Genomic DNA, 24,489 nt, shown 5'->3' on the forward strand with positions numbered 1-24,489 from the left:
CAAGTCTAAATATCTTATATGCTGCTTCTCAGGTGAATGCATCTATTTTTAAAGGATTTTTAGATACAGTGAGGAAAATAAGTATTTGAACACCCTGCTATTTTGCAAGTTCTCCCACTTAGAAATCATGGTGGGGTCTGAAATTGTCATTGTAGGTGCATGTCCACTGTGAGAGACATAATCTAAAAAAAAAATCCAGAAATCACAATGTAGGATTTTTTAACTATTTATTTGTATGATACAGCTGCAAATAAGTATTTGAACACCTGAGAAAATCAATGTTAATATTTGGTACAGTAGCCTTTGTTTGCAATTACAGAGGTCAAACGTTTCCTGTAGTTTTTCATCAGGTTTGCACACACTGCAGGAGGGATTTTGGCCCACTCCTCCGCACAGATCTTCTCTAGATCAGTCAGGTTTCTGGGCTGTCGCAGAGAAACACGGAGTTTGAGCTCCCTCCAAAGATTCTCTATTGGGTTTAGGTCTGGAGACTGGCTAGGCCACGCCAGAACCTTGATATGCTTCTTACAGAGCCACTCCTTGGTTATCCTGGCTGTGTGCTTCGGGTATTTGTCATGTTGGAAGACCCAGCCTCGACCCATCTTCAATGCTCTAACTGAGGGAAGGAGGTTGTTCCCCAAATCTCGCAATACATGGCCCCAGTCATCCTCTCCTTAATACAGTGCAGTCAGCCCTGTCCCATGTGCAGAAAAACACCCCCAAAGCATGATGCTACCACCCCCATGCTTCACAGTAGGGATGGTGTTCTTGGGATGGTACTCATCATTCTTCTTCTTCCAAACACGGTTAGTGGAATTATGACCAAAAAGTTCTATTTTGGTCTCATCTGACCACATGACTTTCTCCCATGACTCCTCTGGATCATCCAAATGGTCATTGGCAAACTTAAGACAGGCCTTGACGTGCTGGTTTAAGCAGGGGAACCTTCCGTGCCATGCATGATTTCAAACCATGACGTCTTAGTGTATTACCAACAGTAACCTTGGAAACGGTGGTCCCAGCTCTTTTCAGGTCATTGACCAGCTCCTCCCGTGTAGTTCTGGGCTGATTTCTCACCTTTCTTAGGATCATTGAGACCCCACGAGGTGAGATCTTGCATGGAGCCCCAGTCCGAGGGAGATTGACAGTCATGTTTAGCTTCTTCCATTTTCTAATGATTGCTCCAACAGTGGACCTTTTTTCACCAAGCTGCTTGGCAATTTCCCCGTAGCCCTTTCCAGCCTTGTGGAGGTGTACAATTTTGTCTCTAGTGTCTTTGGACAGCTCTTTGGTCTTGGCCATGTCAGTAGTTGGATTCTTACTGATTGTATGGGGTGGACAGGTGTCTTTATGCAGCTAACGACCTCAAACAGGTGCATCTAATTTAGGATAATAAATGGAGTGGAGGTGGACATTTTAAAGGCAGACTAACAGGTCTTTGAGGGTCAGAATTCTAGCTGATAGACAGGTGTTCAAATACTTATTTGCAGCTGTATCATACAAATAAATAGTTAAAAAATCATATATTGTGATTTCTGGATTTTTTTTTTTAGATTATGTCTCTCACAGTGGACATGCACCTACGATGACAATTTCAGACCTCTCCATGATTTCCAAGTGGGAGAACTTGCAAAATAGCAGGGTGTTCAAATACTTATTTTCCTCACTGTATTTTAAAATATTTATATTTTTAATATTACATTCAACATTCTCAGATAAAAAAAAATATTCTGCAGTATAGCTGCTATGTAAGAAAATGTACATTGTTTTAAATTAGTTTTAGATATTTTTATTGGAAAACAAGCCAAAACAATTAAAAAATGTTGAACAAACAATTTTGTTGCAGTGTATAATGGGGCGAAGACTTCCTCTCTCACCTTTCTGTTCACTTCAGTCAATCTTTAACTCACAAAAAAAACCTCCCTCTTATTAATAAAGCTGCGTATTGCCAATTTTCTTCACGATAAGAAATGCACAGTGACATATTTTATGATTTAATAAGTCACAAGCCATCGCGTTATAATCTAGCTGTTTGGAAAGTTTAGAGTGCATCTGGACTGTCATCATTAGAGTTTAATGTGATCTCATGTTACGTTAAATGAGATCAAACGAATATTTGACAATGAACATTTTTGTCGACAATTTTTTATTGTCGACGTTGCTGATAATGTCGACTAATCGTTTCAGCCCTAGGGTGTATGTGTGTGTGTGTGTGTGTGTGTGTGTGTGTGTGTATATATATATATATATATATATATATATATATATATATATGTATCATATATATATACATGGGATCTTCAGTGAGTTATATATATGATCATTTCAGGGATCTTCGTGAGTTACATAAATTTACAGCATTTTAAAAATTATTCAATATTAGATCATATGACCTCAAATTCAAACTTTAGAAATGACACAAAATGATCTCATGAAACAGGAACATTCTGCAGTGTTCAGTGATAAACAGGTGTTTAGGAAAGTGCTGTGGTAGTTTTTGATGCTATTTAGTGTTTTGGGAGGAAATCCAATTAAAGGAGCCTTTTACCCCATGGAGCCTTTAGCCCGTTAGTACCCTACAAGAGAATTAAGGATCATTTATTAATTTACATCACATGATTAATGTGTATATAGTATGTACAATGTATTATGTACTATTTACACAGTAGTCTGCTTGTTTTACTGTTCAGTGCTTTAAATCTTTTGCTTAACTTTTTGCACTGCTTACCTCGTTTGCACATACTGTAAACACTAAAATGTTAGCAGAAATAAAAAAAAATTATTTAACTGATTGCATAATTTTTTTAAGTTAATAAACTCCCTATTATAAGTTAATAGAACGTTCAGATTTAAATTTTGTACAACACATGCACGTTAATTACTAACTCGTACATTTTGCTAGCACTTACATTTAAATTTACCTCTGACAACTTAAAATGACCATGTAAACTCAACTTAAATACTTAATATAGAGGGAAACTAACTAGATAGTACTAGCTAGGTCAGTGAATGCTAGCATGCAGAATATATCTATACTCTATATGCAGAATAATGCATGCTAATAGTAACACAATGCTTTGGAAGCACACATTTGATCATGCAAAGGTATGAAAAAGCCACAAACAAAATGCAGTTGAGATGATGGTAACATTTAAGCCAGCTCTTCTCTGCACTTGATCTCCTGTTGTTTTCCATTTCTTATAAATCAGAGTGCATCTTGTCCACTTGACATTTCCAACAAAAAAACATGTCGGCTGTTGCCACATCAATTTCAGGCGTCACCACCACAACAGCATCACGTTTGCGTCAAAGCCTATTTATTAGTTCCCACTTTCTTGTTCCTGGTGGAAAAACAATGCTTTGAATTTAATCAAAACTGGTAATGTTTCAAACTGATTTTAGTTCATGTACTAGTTTCACAATTGTGTGAAAAAATGCCTAAAGAACAGTATAGTATGTTTCTCCAAGATTTAAACTCCCAACCAGTTTCAACATGTAATAAATATAGCTTTCTTGTACCAAGGGTCTCAAATATAGGTCTATTCCCTGAAAAACAGGACATCTGGTCGTCCAAATCAAGGGTCATATTACAGTATATCTGGGTTTATGAGAAATTTCCTGGCCAAATGTCATTGTAATATTGTATTAGTGTGATGTTGTGTGTGTTTAAGCCTATTTAATCACTGGAGATTATATGATGTTTCCATATCATGGATTTATTGGGAAATCAAGTGCAAAAACTATTACAAGAATTGCTGTTCAGAAACAACTGGATGAATTGGAATGAAAGGAACATCGGTGTGAGATCTTGAAAGTCTGAAGCGTTACCTCCTCAGCAGCTGAAAACAGAGAAAACCATGCTGAGTAGAACTACAGAGTCTTCATTAGGGAGTGGGATATTGATAGTGTATTTTCTAGGTTAGAGCTGACTGGATTAATAATGGTTTCAAGAGGAGATTAATGATGCCAAGCAGAGTTTAATGCCTTTAACGCTTGGGGTTCCCACTCGCTTTTCATCATCACTACGCTCCTGATCAGGGGACATTCAGTGATGGATGGATTGTAATGCTTGTTTAATCCTGTTGTAGTCTTTACTATACAAAAAGGTTGGAAAATTTGACCTTGTCTTTACTTGCCATTGAACTGTCTTCTTGGTGATGTTCACACAGCAATTAAAGGAATGTTCTGGGTTCAATTCAAGTTAAGCTCATTCAACAGCATTTGTGGCATAATGTTGATTACCACAAAAATACATAAAATAAAAAAAGTTACAGTGAGGCACTTACAATGAAAGTGAATGGGGGGCAATTTTTGAATGTTACTATATACTGACTGTTTTTAAAAGTATATACAAAGACATAAAGGAGATATGCACGTTAACATGATTTTAGTGTAAAGTTAAAGCCAATTTTACAGCTGTGTTAAAATGATAATGTAATGTCAACAAACCCTAAAATGACTATAAAAATAACAATTTAAATAACATTACAGCTCAAATAAGACATACGTTTCAACAGAATTATGCTACAAATGCTGTTGATTGAGCTTGACTTGTGCTGAACCGGGAACATTCCTTTAAATGTAGTCCAAATCTGGTATATTTACCGTCTCTTATGAGACAGATCTGGATGACATTGTGAAAAGCAAAATCACATTAAATCTGACATTTTCAATTCTGACCGACTCGCTCAGACTGACAACAGTGTGAATTCGTTGAGAGTAGGTCGAAAGATTCACTGCTGAGTCTTTCTGTGCTTTCCACTACCCCATCAGCCAATGCTGGAAATATTGTTGAAGGCATGGGCATGTGTGAGCTCCAGATTCCAAGTGAAATGTCCACAGAGTGACATCAAAAGCAATATTTATTAAAAATGATGTAATATTGTCAACATGAATGCATATTTGATTAACTCTTCACCCAAACCCCTACTCTAAGCTTAACCGACAGTGGAGTAAACATTTAATTTTATTGCAAAATACCACCTCTGAATATCCATAATTACTTCCTGGTTCTTACAGGACCAGAACCCGGGTCTCTGAGGTTGCTCAGCATCGTTTGTCAGTAATTCAGCAGTATGCGTAGAATGCCTAGATTTAAAAATGGAAGTCAAATTTACATATAAAAATATGACATTACGAATTACATTACAAAATGTGTTGTTGATGATTGTGCTAGGGTTAATGCTTGGATCAGTCTAGGAGCATTGCCTATTTGCACTAGTGTCTGAAATGGTCCACATTTAAACAGAAAAGTGCATGTATGATGGTCCAATAACAAATCGACACTCCATCAATGACACATCATGTTGTGCAGAGCTGCGCCACTGTTAATGTACTTACAATTACTGGAGGCAATCCCTAGACCCTTCCTGCAATTACAGCGACAGAATTAAGCCTAACTGCTTAAAACAACAGGGGTTTAATACAGTTCTAATTTCCCTGGGTTAATATGAAACCCAGATCTCATCAGTTCTTTAATTAAAGAATAAAATGAAAGACTCCACATATTCCCCCATAAATATATACACCATGTAATAGAGCAAGAAGTATTGACAGCCATTTTCCAATCCCCTAGGTGGCGACAATATTTTGCTTGGAATCAAACAGGTCTCGCTTTTCAGAGCAACAGCCTTCCCCAGACTCTCCCCCGATTACTGTGACCCTGCAATGAATGAACTGAGACACAGTCAATAACTTCAGCTTTAAATAGGGAATATATATATAAAATGGCTTCTTGCCTTTGAATGGCTACATAATTGATTTTAAAGGTCATTGTCAGTGGGAATCAACATCTCACTTATGATTTGCTTCTTAAAATCAATGGTCTGTAATTCAGTTACACAAAAACAGGATCAATAGTCCGATAATAAGAATTGGCTAATGTTGTAAATGGAGTGCAGGATATGCATTGATATTTTGTACGTGAATGTAAAATAAAGACTTCAGGAGCTATGGATTTGGCATTAAACGGGTTCAATGACTGCGATTTTTCTAACAATTTGTCTATTTTTCTTACTCTTTACTACACTAGTCGGCAGCACTTGGTGGGGCTGCTCACCTAGTGAATTTTTGCAGCACAGACACAGTGGCAGGTCTACTCATGGTGCAGCGATACTACAGCTGCCTTATGGCTGGATTCTCCATTCCTGCTGCAGAGCACAGGTAAAGCACATTCATGCATTTATACTAGGCATTTTGATTAGGGATTTTTTTCTAAACCCCTAACCCGAAGTATAAAACTTCTGCAATGAATTCAGCCTGTACTGCTTAATGAACAGACTCAGTTCAAATTTATGTTGATAATTCCAGCTTTAGTTTTGCTTGCTTGCGTGCGTGCGTATATGTGTGTGTGTGTGTGCGTGCGTGCACGTGAAGCCATACTTTTTACGAAATTTCAGATCTAAGTTTGAAAATCTCCCATTTTGATTCATTTATACAAATATTGCCTCTTTATTTTTCCATACTGAATTGTGAATGATAATCATTTTTTTCTTCAGCCATCTTTAAACGCAAAGGCATATTACAATCATATTACGATATGGTCCTCTTTTTTTTTTTGCTACCATTTTACTACTTTTCTCTATCATTTTACTGTAACCTTTAACACTATTTTATTTCTGCTTTGCAAGCACTGGTAATCGCTTCAGGAAATGCAAATCTAATTTGCATTTGTTTTGTTAATTCTAATTATTTGTTCTCCATCTCCGCCCTCATTCATTTCACAGCTGTAGAATCTTTTGTCTGTGTTTGTTTTGTGCTCTCCTAATATAGCTTAGCACTCTTTATTTAAAACTGCACAACTTTTTCTAAAAACCTATGCTTTCTTTAAAAAAAACATAAACACTATGCATTAATAAAAACATTGTGATTTAAAAATAACAAACAAAAAACATTTGCAATCACACAGAGCTTACATAGAAACTAATTTGAAAAGTAGGCTGCCTCCGTTTGGGTAATGCACATATAAAAACTTCTCGTATCAAATTTCTTGTATTGCTATGCATCCCACCTCATCAAGTGGGATGCATGATTCTAACAAGAATCAATTATACCAATTAGAATCAAAGTATCGGCACTCTTGGATACACCTGAAAACACACGCCATCACCTCAATGTCACGTATATACAGCAGCTCCAACGCATTCAGCTGTAACAGCAAGATTCCAGTGGAAAGTACAAAGCACTAAAGAAAATCTATTTGCATAGTTTCAGTGTTTTTTACTTGTCAAATACTTTGGTGCAGAATGGGTACTCGACTAACTGATTACTTGTGCACATTCATAGTTGGTTATACTTTGTTTTTTATGTCTCTGTAGCACCATCATCTCCTGGGGCAAGAGCAGAGAGGAGGCGGCATTTGAGTGTCTGCTGGACCAGTTCCCCTCTGGGCCTGTAGCTGTGGTTAGCGACAGCTATGATATTTTTAAGGCTTGTAAGCACATCTGGGGGGACAAGCTGAAAGAGAGAGTGATGGAGAGGAGCGAGGATTCAACTCTCATTATCCGGCCAGACTCTGGGGACCCTGCTGAGACCCTCCTTGAGGTGTGCATTACCGTATAAGATGACTGAAGTCTAGCGCTGTTTGCTAGTACATACCTTAAGGCAGCTTTTCTACAGAACATTTCAGTGATTGAGCTTTATTTTAGTGAATGTAAAGACTTTTAGCCAGGGGTGTAGATTCCAGGGTAGATTGGGGGGAGGTAACCCCCCCTAATAATAAAAACAAGCAAGTACAACCCCCCCAATATTTATACCATGATCAATGGAAATGGAAATTCTTCACACTGTAACCCCTTTTTCAAGCCAAATCTATGCCCTTGCTTTTAACTCATACAATTAGGTTTGCTTGAAGGTTTCTCTGATACTCTGTGGCGTACTGCTTTGTGGCTGACAGGGCTTGAAGAAGTTAGATGGCATCTGTTGCTTCAATTCCTGTTTGCGAGCAGTGCCCCTCTGGTTATCTATTTTCTTTTCATATACTGTGGCATAGCATGGCTTTCAGATTAGTTTGTTGCTTTATTGAAATTGTGTTGATTGATTCAATCAATTTCTTCCTCTCACATTTGTCTTTTGCTCTTTTTCTTTTAGGTGCTAAAGATTTTGGAGGAGTGTTTTGGCTGTTCTCTGAACTCAGTGGGTTACAAGGTGCTCCCATCATATCTGCGCATTATCCAGGGGGATGGGATTGATCTGAACTCTATTAATGAGGTAAACTAAACCATAAATCAAGACTGTAACATTACAGACAGTGTAATGTGTATAATAAAACCCTTATAAATATGAATGAGAAAAAACAACATGGCAGCTGAAAGTATGGCAGTCCACTCTTACAGTTTGAAGTTTTACTGTTTTAGTTTTTACTCTTAACCAAAACACATAGGCTATAGCTGGATGAGCTGGAAAAATAATGTTAAGAGTGAAGCTAAAGAAGCACAATATACAATATAATACAATTGTTGTTAATACCAGATGTTATTGTTGATTTGAAATATTGTATGTTATTGAAACATAATTTTGACCAGATGTTTTGGAGATTTCAGTCTTTTGCCATTTAAGTGAAAAGTAGCTGCACTTGTTTGACTGGAAATGCAATACTTGGCCGAGAGTGGTTGGACACTTCCAACAAGTTTGGCTAGGCCCTTAATTCCAATGAAGACAAATACTACACAAATGCTTCAGCATATAGTGACATTCTAGATAGTTGTTTGCTTCCAGCTATGGCAACAAATTTAGGGAAGGGCCCTTTTATGTTCCAGCATAAATAAACATTATCACTCTCAATATATCAACTCAAAAATACATAACTGAATGATGCATTATTACTTAACAGCACTTTATAATAAGGTTGTATTTGTTAACATTAGTTAACACAAACTAACAATGAACAATGCTATTATAGTATTTATTAATCTTGTTTAATGTTATTTTCAGTATATACTGTAAATATACTAATGCATTTTTAAAATTAAAAGTTGTATATGGTAACTTTTGTTTATGCAATATGAACTAACATGAAACAATAGACAATTGTATATTTTCATAAATGAAAGCTGAACTGTATAATTTCAGTGCAATCGGCACCACCAATTGGAACTGCAAACTTAAAAATCACGCCATTGGATGAGTAACATTTTGGGGGCGGGACTAAGCGGGTCGCTGAAAACAAACAGAGCAACTTTCAAAGCGCCAAAGAAAGACAGTGCTTACAATTTTTACGAAAATTAACCTATGAATGGCTTACTAATAGCTGTCTCTGCATACTAACCTGGGATAGGAGAACGTTTTTTAACAACAAAAAAAGATACATACTTCAGCTTTAACTTTAGCCAAGACTAACAAATGTTTATAATACCTAATGCATTTACTAATGTTAACAAATTGAACCAGATTGTAAAATATTATTAAAATAATACTGTTATTATAAAAACATTATGCAGACCCACTAAATGCCTAAAATAAAGCCCCTAAAATAATGCCACAAATTAATTGTCTCCTTTAATATTTATTTTTTACATCTTCACCATTATTTGTCATTCTATCCTTCTAATTGAAGTAGGTATGCACAATTTCTTAAAGTGATTATAGCTACATAGAGAGTAAAAGTACCATCGACCAGTCAAGTCAAATGTATTTGTATAGCACCTTTCATAACAGGCATTGTTTCAAAGCAGCTGTACATGAAATTATGCTATAACAGAAAATGAATGAATATAATGCCAATATTAGTTATTTATCTATATTATCAATATATACCTCTACCAGAGGTTAAACATTCATACTTCGTTTAAAATGACATGATGTCATACTGTTATACTGAATGTTGATCTTCTATGACTAACTGTTTGCTTATTAACATTATTATTGATCACAGCTGGTTAATAGTGATCATATTCTGATCAGTATTATTGTTGTTTGGCTAGTGCAGATCCTGGAGAAACTAAGTGATGAGGGCTGGAGTGTGGAGAATGTGTTTTTTGGTTGTGGAAGTGCTCTCCTGCAGAAAATCAACAGAGACACGCTAAACTGTGCTTTCAAATGCAGCTATGTGGAGACTAATGGCAAAGGCGTAAGTTGAATTTGTATTCTTTCCCAAAATCATATTTGAACTACATGCTGATAAATAGTAATTCAACAATATACACATACTGATAGATGATTCAATTTAATTGTCCCACTATATCTCTATTGACCCTTTAGATGGATGTTTATAAGCAGCCAGTGACAGACCCATCTAAAGGATCCAAGCGTGGTCGTCTCTCTCTGAGAAGAAACTCAGATGGCTTTATTGAGACGGTTGAAAGAGGAGCGGGCAAACCAGAAGAGGTAAGCTGTGTCTCTGTTTAGTTTAATATCTGGCTCCTAATCTTAAAATTAGGTTTGTTTGTTAATTTAGTTAACTGTGCAGATGTCTGCTATTTTCCAGCAACTCTGAAATCACTTGATCTAAGGTGTCCAGCTTAAAGTAATAGTTTACCCAAAAATTGAAAATTCTCTTATCATTTGCTCACACTCATGCCAACCCAGATGCGCATGACTTTCTTTCTTCTGCAGAACACAAAAACAGTTCTTTAGCGGAATATCTCATGTCTGTAGGTCCATTCAATGCAATGTCAATGGTGGCCAGAACTGTGAAGCTCCAAAAAGCATATAAAGGCATCATAAAAGCAGTTTATACAATTCCATTGGTTAAATCCATGTCTTCAGAAGCGATATGATAAGTGTGGGTGAGAAACAGATCAATATTTAAGTCCTTTTTTACTATGAATATCCACTTTCAAATTCTGCTTTTGTTTTTGGCATTTCACATTCTTTGTGCATATCGCCATATCGCTGGGAAAGGAAGAAGAATTTATAGTACATAAAGGACTTAAATATTGATCTGTTTCTCACCCAGACCTATCATATTGCTTTAGAAGACCAGTATTAAACCACTGTAGTTGTATGGATTGCTTTTATGCTGCCTTAATGTGCTTTTTGGAGCTTTAAATTTCTGGCCACCATTTACTTGCATAGAATGGACCAACAGATCTGAGATATTCTCCCAAAATCTTTGTTCGTGTTCAGCAGAAGAAAGTCACACATCTGGGAAGGCATGAGGGTGAGAACTATCCCTTTGTAGCATAAAGGAATTTAGGGGATTTCAGAGCTTGTAGTGTTTGAATCTACAACCTTCAATTTTCAGTTGTGAAATCCTTGCTTCCTGCTGCAGGTGCAATACATGTCCATTTTCCACTTTTTAGAATAATAGTTAAGTCATCAAAATGATCAAATAACACGAATTGGAATTATGTAGATATGATGTTATATATATATATATATATATATATATATATATGATCATTAATTCAGTGTGTACAAACTTTCGAATATTTCGAAAGTTTGTTTGAGGTAAATGTAGGGAGTTTGAATATCATCTGTGGTGCTATTCTCTGTTGGTTTATATTCAGCATTACTATGGACTTTTCTTGTAGGACATGTTGGTGACTGTGTTTGAGAATGGGACCATAATGCAGGAATACACTCTGGATGAGATCCGTAAAGCTGCTCAGCTTTTGGAGGAGGACATAACCCCTGCCCTGCACAACGAAGATGATGGCACTACTCTGGATATCTACCAAAAACGCATCATGAATGGTGTGCATTAACATACTTAGGCTGCACATTGTTCTCAACACTGCCATCTACAGAGGAACCACTGACTTGTTCACCACAACACTCACAGTCATTCGCGGTATAGCAGATCACAGTGTTCTACTCTAAACTCTAAACTTACTCTAAAATGTAATATCACATATGAATTTTAGACCTTTGAGGTGACCCCTCAGTTTTGGATTGGGTCTCCAAATTGATTTTATTTTTTCCTCAAATTATTAGTTAAGCGTTGTTTTGGGGATGTTACGAGGTGCCAAATATCTTTTAGGTGCTTCATTTATCATGAATATGTTTCAGGAGAATGCAAATGGTTGGTTTTTGACATGGTTTCTATTCTCTTCAACTAGATCATCACCCTAGCAGAACTTTGAAAAATGAAGGAAACTTCATTTTAGGTGATCTAATGATCATCTCTGGGCTTCTGTACCAGTAGTTCAGCACATGATACTGGTCTCTGTTCACTCTGCAAATGCATATATTGACTATTTAGTTTTAGAAATCACTATCCATCTCACTTTTTGAGGGGGTTTTAATGTTCTTTAAATATCTTTCGACTTGATAAATTGAATCACATGTGCACATAAAAGATAGCAATTAAGAATTTTGTCCTAAACAAAATCAGATCTTAAGCTATTTCCATTTGGTGTTGAAGAAATGGATACTAAGCTTATCACCCACTCTTAGTGTTATTTAACTCACATAGAAGTTGCTCCTGACGATATAGAATAATGCATTTGTTAACATAGACTTAAAGGGCTAGTTACCCAAGAATGAAAATTCTCATGATTTGCTTACACTGATTTTTTAGAAGAATATCTCAGCTCTGTAGGTCCTCACAATGCAAGTGAATGGGTGCCAACATTTTTAAGCTCAAAAATCCACATAAAGGGAGCATAAAAGTAATCCATAAGACTCCAGTGTTTAAATCAATATCTTTGGACACAATATAACGATATGGCGTTAAATAAAGACTTAAATATTGATCTGTTTGTCTGACACACACCTATTATATCACTTCTGTTAGTATTTCTTAATGTTGGCATGGACCTAGAGAGCTGAGAATGTCTTCTAAAAAGCTTTGTTTGTGTTCTGCTGAAGAAAGAAAGTAATATAAATCTTAGGTGACATGAGGGTGAGTAAATGATGAAAGAATTGTAATTTTTGGGTGACCTATCCCTTTAAAAATATATTTTCTGGAGAACATATTTTTTCTTTGGGCAGCAAATTGTGTTTTTATCCTGCTCTTATAATCAGCCTGTTAACGTACCTTCAGTAAATGCTACATAAAAAATCTATTTCTTGAGAATGGATAAAAAGTGATTTTGTGGAGTTAGTTATAGACTTCCCTGTATTTTTTTTTTCTCCATATAGCTGCTGATGGTGCCTTAAAAACCACTCTCCTCAGTGCTTTCTTGCACTGTAATTTCCTCTCTTTATATTTCACTTCCATTCAGTTTCTCTCGTTTAACGTTCCTTACTTTCTGTGTGACACATGAATGACTGTTCAGTGATTACTATTTTTTACCGATGCCTTATGATTTTTCTGTCAAGCATATGTCATGTTTGACACCTACAATATGCTGATGCTGAGTGAGAATTGCAGTGGGTTTAATTACAGTGTACATTATTGTGTCATCAATTTAGTGTTCGTCAATAATTTCCTGTTTGATCTGAACATCAGAACTGAAGCTGTTGACCCTACCTCTTTTTTTTTTAACCAATAATACTGTAAATTAATATGAAGTAATAATTACACCTAAATGGCATATTATTCTATTGTGTAAATACTCTTTAATAGTAGTTTGAATGATGAACTTTGTTTTGAATTTTTAGTCTTCTTGGTGCATTGTTTTATTTTATTTTTATTTTACAGAAGTGATATTTTGTATGACAAAAAGACAAGTAAACAAGAATAAGATATGATAATAAATATAGCTAGAATTTCTTCATCTTAACATTAAAATATTCTCATCCTTTCTTATATATGATGTTTGTGTTTTTTGGCAATTTTAAGAGCATTAAAAACTGGCAAATTTTTGTAAATTAAGAAAAGGGGGAAAAGTATATCACCAAATGCAGTGATGGCTGTAAACATGGCAAACATATCTGGATTGTGCCCCAGATTTTAATTGGATAAAAATAGAGAGTGCACTTTTGGACAAGCCTCTACTTTAATAGCTGTCATGGCAAACCAGGAATGGAATGCCAAATGAAGGAATGTGAACTTCCATTTTACATTTTTTTTTTTTACATTTTATGCATTTGGCAGACGCTTTTATTCAAAGCGACTTACAGTGCACTTATTAGAGGGACAATCCCTGGAGCAACCTGGAGTTAAGTGTCTTGCTCAAGGACACAATGGTGGTGGCTGTGGGGATCGAACCAGCGACCTTCTGATTAACAGTTGTGTACCTTAGCCCACTACGCCACCACCACTCCATAATGAAACTTCCATAATGAAAACATTTATGTGGCTTTACTTTGCCCTGCATCTTCTATAAAAATATAAATTCATATTTAGTTTTACCCTTTAAAATGTATACTAAAATTTATATTCAGTCTGTTTAAATTCTTGCACTCAGAGGCAGTTCAATTTTTTTACATAATTTCACAGATATGTTTTTAGGTGAATTATGTCTCGGGACACATTCCATTGTCATGGAACGTAATTATTTACATTTTTTATATATATTTTAAGTTTCTTAGTTTAGCAGGATTTGGATGAATTTGCTCAGTTGACCCTGTGCAGCATAATTCTGTAATGCACATTTGTCCACAGTCACTGACCAAAAACGTCACACTCTATTTAAACAGAAAGACATGGCTTCATTTGTGTCTGTTAAAGAGACTCATCTTCAAAGTCTAAAAAAAAAAAAAAATCTGAAACTTATACAGTAGTGCAAAGGTTTTAGGCACATTAGATGTTTCACAAAACAAATTGTCCTAAGATGATTATTCAACATCTTCTGCTTTCGTGTGTCGACATAGAAAATATCAATTTTAGATTTCCAAACATTTATTTTGCAAATAGAATAGAAATAAAACAAGGAGTCCAAAAACAAATGGTATGGCCCCCTTAGTGCCCAGATATCAGTGTCATTGAGTCAGTCTAGAATTACATTAAGAGACAGAAGCAGTTGAGTCAGACTAAATACACTGAACTGTGGCAACTTCTCCAAGATACTTGTAACAACCTATCTGCCTGTTTGGAGGAAAAAGGGTGAGACTTGCAAGCCGAAGAACACCATCCCAACCATGTAATATGGGGATGGCAGCATCATGTTTTGGGGTGCTTTGCTGCAAGAGGGACTGGTGCACTTCACAAAAGAGATGGTATCATGAGGAAGGAAAATGATGTGGATATATTGAAAAAAACATCTCAAGACATCAGCCACGTTGTAAATGAATCTTCCAAATAGACAATGACCCCAAGCATACCTCCAAAGTTGTGGCAAAATGGCTTAAGGTCAACAAAGTCAAAAGAAAACGTGTGGGCAGAACTGAAAAAGCATGTGTGAGTAAGGAGGCCTAAAAACCTGACACAGTTACACCAGTTCTGTCTGGAGGAATGGGCCAAAATTCCAGCAACGTATTGTGAGAAGCTTGTGGAAGGCTAAATTGTTTGACACAATTAAACAATTTAAAGGCAATGCTACCAAATATTAACAAAGTGTATGTAAACTTCTTGCCCACTGGGAATGTGATGAAAGAAATAAAAGCTGAAATAAATAATTCTCTCTACTATTATTCTGACATTTCACATTCTTAAAATAAAGTAGTGATCCTAACTGAACTAAGACAGGGAAAGTTTTATATGATTAAATGTCAGGAATTGCGACAAACTGAATTTAAATGCATTTGGCTAAGGTGTATGTAAACTTCTAACTTCAACTGTGTATATATATATATATATATATATATATATATATATATATATACACACACACACACACACACACACACACACACACAATGTATGTATACAGTGGCCCCAAAATGTATTTGGACACTTAAACTGAAGATTTTTAGAGGAATATCTCGGCTCTGTTGGTCCATTCAGTGCAATGTGAATGGTGGCCAGAAACATCAACCCAATTTGCATTTATTGTAAAGTAAGATCAGCATGCTTTTCAAGCAGAACAAAGGAATCTTGTTATGTTTTTAATTAGCTATAAAACTTTTTTTTTTTTAAATGTGACAAATGTATTTTTGTTAAATGTTCTGCTTAAAGGAAGAGCTTATGTTTTCTTTACAATAAATGCAAATTGGTTTGATATTTTGTTCTCCAATGCAAAGGAATTAATGCATTTGTAAGTTAATCTTAAAGGAATATTGGCTCAATGCAAGTTAAAGGGATAGTTCACCCAAAAATGAAAATTCTCTCATGATTTACTCACCCTCCTGGCATCCCAGATGTGTATGACTTACTTTCTTCTGCTGAACACAAATTAAGATTTTTAGAAGAATATTTCAGCTAGGTCTTTACAATGCAAGTAAATGCGTGCCAAAATTGTAAAGCTTCAAAATCCACATAAAGGGAGCATAAAAGCATTCCAGATGACTTTGGTGGTTACATCTATATCTTCTGAAGCGATGTGAAAGGTTTGGTTGAGAAACAGATCAATATTTAAGTGATTTTCTTTTTTTTATCATAAATTCTCCCAACCCAGTAGGGGGCAATATGCATGAAGAACGAGAATCACCAAAAATATAGGAAGGAGAAAGGGAAAGTTAAGGAAAAAGGACTTAAATATTGATCTGTTTCTCACCCATACCTTTCACATCGCTTCAGAATACATGGATTGAATCACCAGAGTTGTCTGGAGTGCTTTTATGTTGCCCTTATGTGGATTTTGACAGAAGAATGAATGCAAGTGCATTTATAAAATTATAAACTTAACAATTCTGTGATTAAACCCTCCAAAAATGGGCCCCATATATTTATATTGTAAGTGCTTCACTGTAAACTCGATTTTTTTTTAAGTGCCCAAATACTTATGGTATTATAAAAACACTAACAGCTTACAGACGGTTAGGCAATTAAGGTCACAGTTATAAAAACTTAGGACACCAAAGAGACCTTTCTACTGAAGATATTTCAAATGATAAAATATTTACTGTGATAACACAGCTAATCCATATCATTTTCATAAAAAGAAACAATTCAAGAAGCCGATTTTCTTTCCTGAGTGTAGATCCTGTAATGAAAGGGAGCCCTCTATTGATGATTTTAAAAAGTGCACTTGCAATTTCTTCCCTCTGAAACCAGATATATCAACTTTATTAAGTCTGAAATTACAACCACACAATACTGCACTTCCTCCGAGACTCTCTTAAACATAAGAGACGAAGTGTAGCACAGTTCTTTCTCTGACCCTGTGTTTATTCAGCACCGCAATATTGGGACATTTTACAAGGTTTCACATTTTTTATGGCTATAAATTGTGATCATGCCTTTTAGTTGTCCTATCTGGCAAAGAATCCATTAACAAAGCATTTGGAACAGAGTTATGCATGCTATCTACAAATCATTTTGTTTGATGCGTACACTGATTTCAGAAAAAGTTGCAGAAACAGTTTCCACGGATCAGAGCAAAGGCCATATAGAAAAGCATCTTAGACATATGTATCTGCTAATTGGCTAACATTGTCACAACTGATATGCTACTCAGTGCTCATTGGATTAGTTGCTAAGCAACCTATATGGTAAACGTGTTGTCATGGATTCAAATGTTCCGGATGCCCTCCAAAATGGTGGGGGCGGGGGCGGGGGCGGCTGGGGGTTACTTTGGGCTGATTGAGCGATCATCCAGCCAATCACAGATGAGTTTCATAAGCGAAACAACCCTTATGGCCATCAGTCAGACAGTCTAATCAACACGGATCAGTTCATTTCTACAAAGATGCTTTCTACCATGCTCATTTATCCAAGTTTTTTTATCGACATTGATGTTGATCTAAATTAATAATCTAGATATGAGGAACACACAAATGAGAGTTATTTATCGGCATATCGTTCTTGAGCAGCATTATATGAAATGCACTGCAAAACAAACAAAGGACAATCCTTCTTTAAAGCACACATATTAAGTGAGTCTTCATTAAGTTATGCTTTTTTCATTATGTTTGTGAGGATTAACATTTTCTTTTGATTGTTGATTCAGTGACTAACTAATTTCACAAAAGACAATTTTGGCATTACCAGAAATGGTCACTGATCATTAAATGGATCTAAATGAATTATGGTGAATGTAGTCAAAACACTCGAGCCACTTGGATTTAAATCCCACAATGCACAAGCAAAGAGTAAAAAAAAAAAAAAATGATGCACATGTACAATTGTCATTATTCAGAACCAGCTTGTGCTCAGTCTTTTATTGTCATGTGTGAAACAAAAGTAAGTGCTCCTCAAGATGCCCTTTGTTTTTGCAGCTAATTCATAGCCTACTTATTTATTCGTATATTTTAACACGGCACTGTACGAGTCACCTACTGACACTAAAATGACTGCTGCCCCTGCATCCAAGGGAGGCAAAAGGTGCATCAAAAAGTTTACCAATATAGTCGAAGGTTTTGGAAAAACTTTTTGTAGAGAAAATTGGCATTAACACAAAAATGTAGTGTCACATGACAGAATTATGCCAATCATTAGCCTGAGCTAATCATGATGACAAGGTAGCCTATACATCCTTGAAAGCAGGGTTGGATTGGTAATCCATACCGGGCATTTTCCCGGTGGGCAGACGCACTTTGGGGCAGATCAGGGGCGGACTGGCCATCAGGATAACTGGGCTGGCCATGAAACAGGCCGAATGAGCCACGATAAGCTGAAATGAGCAGCCGCGTTATGCAGAATGGGCCACAAAATGGTGCTCCACAACGGTGCATTCAATTTTATCTGTGCATTTTCGCGACGACAAAGAACCTCACGTGCATGTGAGCGTGCTGCACTATAGGCTATTAGTTTTGTCAGTGTAACTGCTCATTATTTAATTTCTGTCATTTGCGCTCATTTCACTTCCAGAATGCACATTTTAATCCTGATTATTTCCACCAGATTAGTGGTGCAGAGGGGGAATAACGCATTGACCCAGTACAATTCCAAAAGCACCCCCCCTCCCCCCTTTTTATTTTTCTTTTGTTCATTCTTTCTTTCTTTCTTTCTTTCTATTTAAGCACATTTCACTTCTTTTGTGTTTTAATTTCAGCATGGTGATTGGTTTAGTAGCCTGGTGTGAAAATGGGGACCAAATTGAATGTTGAGGTTTCAAAAGCAACCGCTGCATTTATATAGATGGTTCGAAAAAAATTAAAATATCTGAAATTCAAAAGAGGAAGTGTTCATTCAAAAACAGCCAGATGCTTCAACACTGCAGCACTACAGCAAAGGTTCATCTTTGCCACTTTAAAATGGTTCCATCTAGCTTTCAAAATACAACAATAATAATGTGCAGTCTTTTTGAAATGCACATCTTTTGAAACTGCTATGTATGTGTAATAACATTTTGATAATGGTTAATAACACATTTATGCATATAATAAATTCATAGTTAGTTTTCAGTAAATAATTAAATTAAATGCCCATTAAAACTGAGCACACGGCCTCTCCGATTTTGATTGTAACTTCCAAAACAAAATGATTGTATATTTGATCATTAAGTTGGACTGTTATTATGTAAAAGAAATCCCCTATTTACATGTCTAAATTTGGTTAGCACATCATTTACTTTAAACTAAAAATTAAGTCATTATCACACACACCCTCATGACACTCAAAACCTGACTGACTTTTCCCCTGTAGAACACAAAATTAGTTAATATCAAAATGTCAAGGCTCGTTTTCCAAAAAAAATTGAAATGCATGGTAATTACTGGTTGTCAAGTTCTTATGCAGTTAATTAAAATATATTTGGTGTATAAATGAGATGATGATTTGAACCCTGGTCCCCTTGCATGTCATAAAGAAAAACAACTTCTAGACTAACACGTCTTACATCTGTATAGAATCAAATCAAATCAAATCACTTTATTGTCACTCTACCATGTACACAAGTGCAACAGTAGGTGAAATTCTTGTGTGCAGTTCCAAGCAACATAGCAGTCATGACAGTGATGAGACATATACCAGTTACAATAAACAACATACTTACACAACACAATTTACATATCAAATGTACACATACTTACACAACACAATAATTATGTACAGTACACACTGTTACGAATGCAGACAGCGAAGGCAGACGAGGAGAGCGGATCTAAGTGCAAGCTTTAATATATTGAAACACAAAAACACAAAGGAAAACCCTCAATGGGGACATAAACATAACACAGAAAATACAGGCAGGGAACACACACCGGGTTAACAACTTTCAATGAAAGACAAGGACTGAACCAAAAATCAGGATATAAATACACAAGGACAGGATGATGCAAATGATAAACAGGTGTGAACAATGACACAAAATGGCAGTGATGATGACAGGTGGATACTGGGAAGTGTAGTTCTTTAAACAATAGAGTAGTGAGACAGTGGAGCTAAACAAGGGACAAAAGTGAACCTATGGAAAACAAAAGGGACAAAAATGGAAACCAAAGGGGCAATGGTAAAACAAGACAAGGTAACCCTAACATAGCCCCCCCTCAAGGATTGGATTCCAGACGATCAAAAATTGACAAAACAAAAAAACAGGAAGAACAAATGTCCATTGACTGGGGGGGGGAGCTTGTGGTGGGCAGACAGACCAAGGGGAGCAACGAAGGGTAAACAGGCAGTCCAGGGGGCAACGAGGGGCAGACAGGCAGTCCAGGGGGCAACGAGGGGCAGACAGGCAGTCCAGGGGGCAACGAGGGGCAGACAGGCAGTCCAGGGGGCAACGAGGGGCAGACAGACAGCCACCCTTTGCAGGGCTTTGCAGTTGTGCGCGGTGCTATTGCCGTACCAGGCGGTGATGCAGCCAGTCAGGATGCTCTCTACAGTGCTGGTGTAGAACCGTGTGAGGATGTGGTGGTTCATTCCAAACTTCCTCAGCCGTCTCAGGAAGAAGAGGCGCTGGTGAGCCTTCTTCACAAAGGCCTCAGTGTGGACGGACCATGTGAGTTCCTCAGTAATGTGGACACCGAGGAACTTGAAGCTGCTGACTCTCTCCACCGGTGCTCCATTGATGGTGATGGGGCTGTGTTCTCCGTCTTTCTTCCTGAAGTCCACAACAAGCTCCTTGGTTTTACTGACGTTGAGGGAGAGGTTGTGCTCTTGACACCAGCGTGTCAGAGTGTGCACCTCCTCTCTGTAGGCTCTTTCATCATTGTCAGTGATCAGACCTACCACCATCGTATCGTCAGCAAACTTAATGATGGTATTGGAGCTATGTGTTGCCACACAGTCATGTGTGTACAGGGAATACAGGAGTGGGCTGAGAACACAGCCCTGCAGGACTCCAGTGTTGAGGGTCAGTGATGAGGAGGTGTTGCTGCCCATTCTAACCACCTGACGTCTGCCTGACAGGAAATCCAGGATCCAGCTGCACAGCGAGCTGTTTAAGCTCAGAGACCGGAGTTTCTCATCAAGCTTGGAGGGCACTATGGTGTTGAATGCTGAGCTGTAGTCTACAAACAGCATTCTCACATATGTGTTCCTTTTTTCCAGATGGGAGAGAGCAGTGTGTATTGTAGATGCAATGGCATCATCAGTGGAGCGGTTGTTGCGGTAGGCAAACTGCAATGGGTCCAAAGAGGGGGTCAGAACAGAGCAGATGTAATCTCTGATTAACCTCTCAAAGCATTTGCTGATGATGGGGGTCAGAGCAACAGGACACCAGTCATTTAAGCAAGTGATTGTGGCTTGCTTCGGTACAGGCACAATGGTTGATGTTTTGAAGCATGTGGGGACTACAGACAGGGAGAGGGACAGATTGAAAATGTCCATAAAAACACCAGCCAGTTGATTCGCGCACGCTCTGATGACACGGCCCGGAATGCCGTCTGGACCCGCGGCTTTACGTATGTTCACCCGTCGGAAGGATAGGGTTACATCCACAACAGAGACGGAGAGTGAACCAACCTCTGTAGCGTCAGCCGCGAATAGTCTCTCCGCGAGGGGGGTGTTATTGTCCTCAAAACGAGCATAAAATGTATTAAGTTCGTCCAGGAGAGATGCAGCGGTGTTCATGGTGGAAACTTTATTCCGTTTGTAGTCCGTGATTGTGTTAATTCCCTGCCACATACTTCTAGAGTCAGTGGTGTTGAACTGACCTTCAAGCTTGTGCCTGTACTGGCGTTTGGCTGTACTGATAGTGTTACAGAGGGCATAACTGGCTTGTTTACGCTCCTCCGTGTTAGAAGAATTAAAAGCGGAGGTGAGTGCCGCGCGAACATCGCCGTTAACCCATGGTTTCTGGTTGGGGTATATCCGTATAGTTTTGGTCGGAACAACGTCCTCTACGCACTTCCTGATGAAATCAGTACATCATTGAAAATGTCATGGTCTTATCTCGACAGTAAAGGAATAGTTCAACCAAAAATGAAATAACTATTTAAATTTCATTCTGTTCATCACATAAAGTTATCATATCACTTCAGAAGACTTGAAATATAGTCAGTTGTGTCTGTTACTTGTACTTTATCTGTGGTTATATGTTTTATTTTATATATATATATATATATATATATATATATATATATATATATATATATATATTTTGCCCAGCATGACAGACCAGATTATCTATTCACTTTTATTATGTTAAATAAACCATGTAAATACTTTTTAAAAATGAATGTGTTCCATTGAAGTAATCAAGTCATGTTTGGAGGGTCATTATGGTGAGTAATTAATTACCTTTTTTCATATTTGGCTGAACTATTCCTTTAACTAAATGGCCACAGCTTGGATATAACCAAACTATGTCCTTCCTTTAACAGGGCAAGAGAAGGAAAATCCATGTAATGTATCATTCTGCTGCTCAGAACCCCCAGGTGCACTGTGTCTGGATACAGACTGAACCAGTTTTACTGTGGGAGTTAAAGCTTATTCACCACGGCAACTGCTGGCACAACTCAAGGATGAGATCCAGCTATGTCGTAATTGTTCTGAGAGCTGTGCTGTGCCTCTCAGACTCTCAGTGCAGGTTAAGTGACTGTCTTGGACACTGCCATAATTCCTTGGTGAGTGGTGCGGCGGTGTGAAAGAGAATGATGTTGATTGTTCCCCGGGACCCTTCATCATGCGTATGGATTCCCGGAGCTAATGTCTGTGCTACTGTGCAGCACTTTAACTCCAGATGCCAGTCATGCCACATCCAGCCTCTGCCCAAGCAGAGAAATAAAGACTACACAGTCAACTTTTATTTGAAACCTGAGGCAGTATGGTGGCATAGCAATAGGGTATTACATAACATAACCTACATGTCATAGTATACCCCAATTGTTTACCCCAAGTCACAACTGTAATCAATATTTGTTAATGCTGGTAAATTAACCTCAACAGAGGGCACTGCAGGTCTCATGTCCATCAAAAAGATGTACAACAATATATATATTTTTTTTTGTAAATGTACCTAGTGTTAGAAAATCATCACTACAGAAAAGATACAGAATATCATTACATGATATGCTGATTCATTAATTTAATTAATCACAATTAACTGCATTTATCAATATTTGGAGAAAAAAAAGACATCAAACACAATTTTCCTCAATATGTATAGTAATAAATATAGGCCTAATGATAGATACAGGCTAATATATAATAAATCTAAAAATATTTTTTTATGACAAAATAATTATATCAGAAGTCAGTATATTGTTTGGTTTACATACATATCATTGAACAGAAACCTATTACTGCCTACAATCCACAGTGAGTTCATCAATCTGTTCTAGGTAGACAAAGGACACATTCTTGCATTTTGTCTATTCAAGAATTGTTTTTTGGTGTGTCTCAATGTGATTGCATCATGTTTCACTGGTTTGCAAACAAAAATAAAAATATAAACAATAGAAATGTGAGATAAAAATGTCATATATTACTCCCAGTCTAATCTGTCAAAATCTGTGTTACATCTTCATGTATATTTTCACTTTATGATCTTGATTCTCTGTCCAGCCGTCTTAGTTGAGTTAAAGATAATTTTTATGTAATACTGATTTGGTATCTGAACTACAGTATGTTTCCACACACTTGAATGAGCCCTAGGAAAATGTCACTGGACATCCGAACAACCACTATGAAATCATGCATGGTAAACAGAAAAATAACCTACAAGATAGGAAACATGATGCACATGTGAATAATGTCTTTTTATAATTTATTATTTATTTTTTGTCAACACCAAAACAGCTTGCTGTTGTGCTGATTTTGAAAGTAATATCTGCCTTCATCCCACTTAACATTGGGAATGAGGAGAAATGTTCAGAAAATAGCCTATATTAGATGCCCAGTCTGCATAACAAAAAAACTATATTTCATAGTGCAAATAAATAATAAGTTGTTAACAACTGTCATCGTCCAATAGAAGAAAAATATAAGTATGGCCTCTGTTCATATTGGAGCTCCAGAGCGTCTCGAAATGCCGAAGATACTCGGCTCTTTCCGTCTGGAAGACCGATTGATGCCGAAGACACTCGGTCTTTTCCGTATGAAGGAGCGATTGCAGCCGATTCCCTTGGTTTGCGCCTGAGATACTGGGTTGGCACATCACTTATCGTTGTTTTAGTCTTGAATTATCCGATTTACCAGCGAAATCCTCTCAAACAAGAAAATGGAAACCGGTAACCAGGTAGGAAGTAGTTCCCATTATTTGTTAATTAGGCTATAATGAACAGAAATGCAGAGAAATT

General features: G+C 37.0%; 2 protein-coding genes across 2 annotated transcripts in view; both read left to right on the forward strand.

Annotated features, from left to right (window-relative positions):
• Window positions 1-13,580, forward strand: part of LOC127632374 (nicotinamide phosphoribosyltransferase-like) — a 29,594-nt gene extending 16,014 nt beyond the window's left edge. The window contains exons 6-11 of the mRNA XM_052110929.1: window positions 6,032-6,162; window positions 7,317-7,542; window positions 8,089-8,208; window positions 9,926-10,066; window positions 10,198-10,323; window positions 11,472-13,580. Coding sequence (XP_051966889.1) covers window positions 6,032-6,162; window positions 7,317-7,542; window positions 8,089-8,208; window positions 9,926-10,066; window positions 10,198-10,323; window positions 11,472-11,645 — 918 coding nt within the window. The 3' untranslated portion in view covers window positions 11,646-13,580. The remainder of the gene's footprint in view (window positions 1-6,031; window positions 6,163-7,316; window positions 7,543-8,088; window positions 8,209-9,925; window positions 10,067-10,197; window positions 10,324-11,471) is intronic.
• Window positions 13,581-24,325: 10,745 nt separating this feature from the next.
• Window positions 24,326-24,489, forward strand: part of LOC127632377 (synaptoporin-like) — a 49,395-nt gene continuing 49,231 nt past the window's right edge. Inside the window, exon 1 of the mRNA XM_052110932.1 lies at window positions 24,326-24,428. Within this exon, the coding sequence (XP_051966892.1) occupies window positions 24,411-24,428 (18 nt within the window). The 5' untranslated portion in view covers window positions 24,326-24,410. The remainder of the gene's footprint in view (window positions 24,429-24,489) is intronic.

Source organism: Xyrauchen texanus, chromosome 39 (assembly GCF_025860055.1).
Source record: "Xyrauchen texanus isolate HMW12.3.18 chromosome 39, RBS_HiC_50CHRs, whole genome shotgun sequence".
Taxonomy (NCBI): Eukaryota; Metazoa; Chordata; class Actinopteri; order Cypriniformes; family Catostomidae; genus Xyrauchen; species Xyrauchen texanus.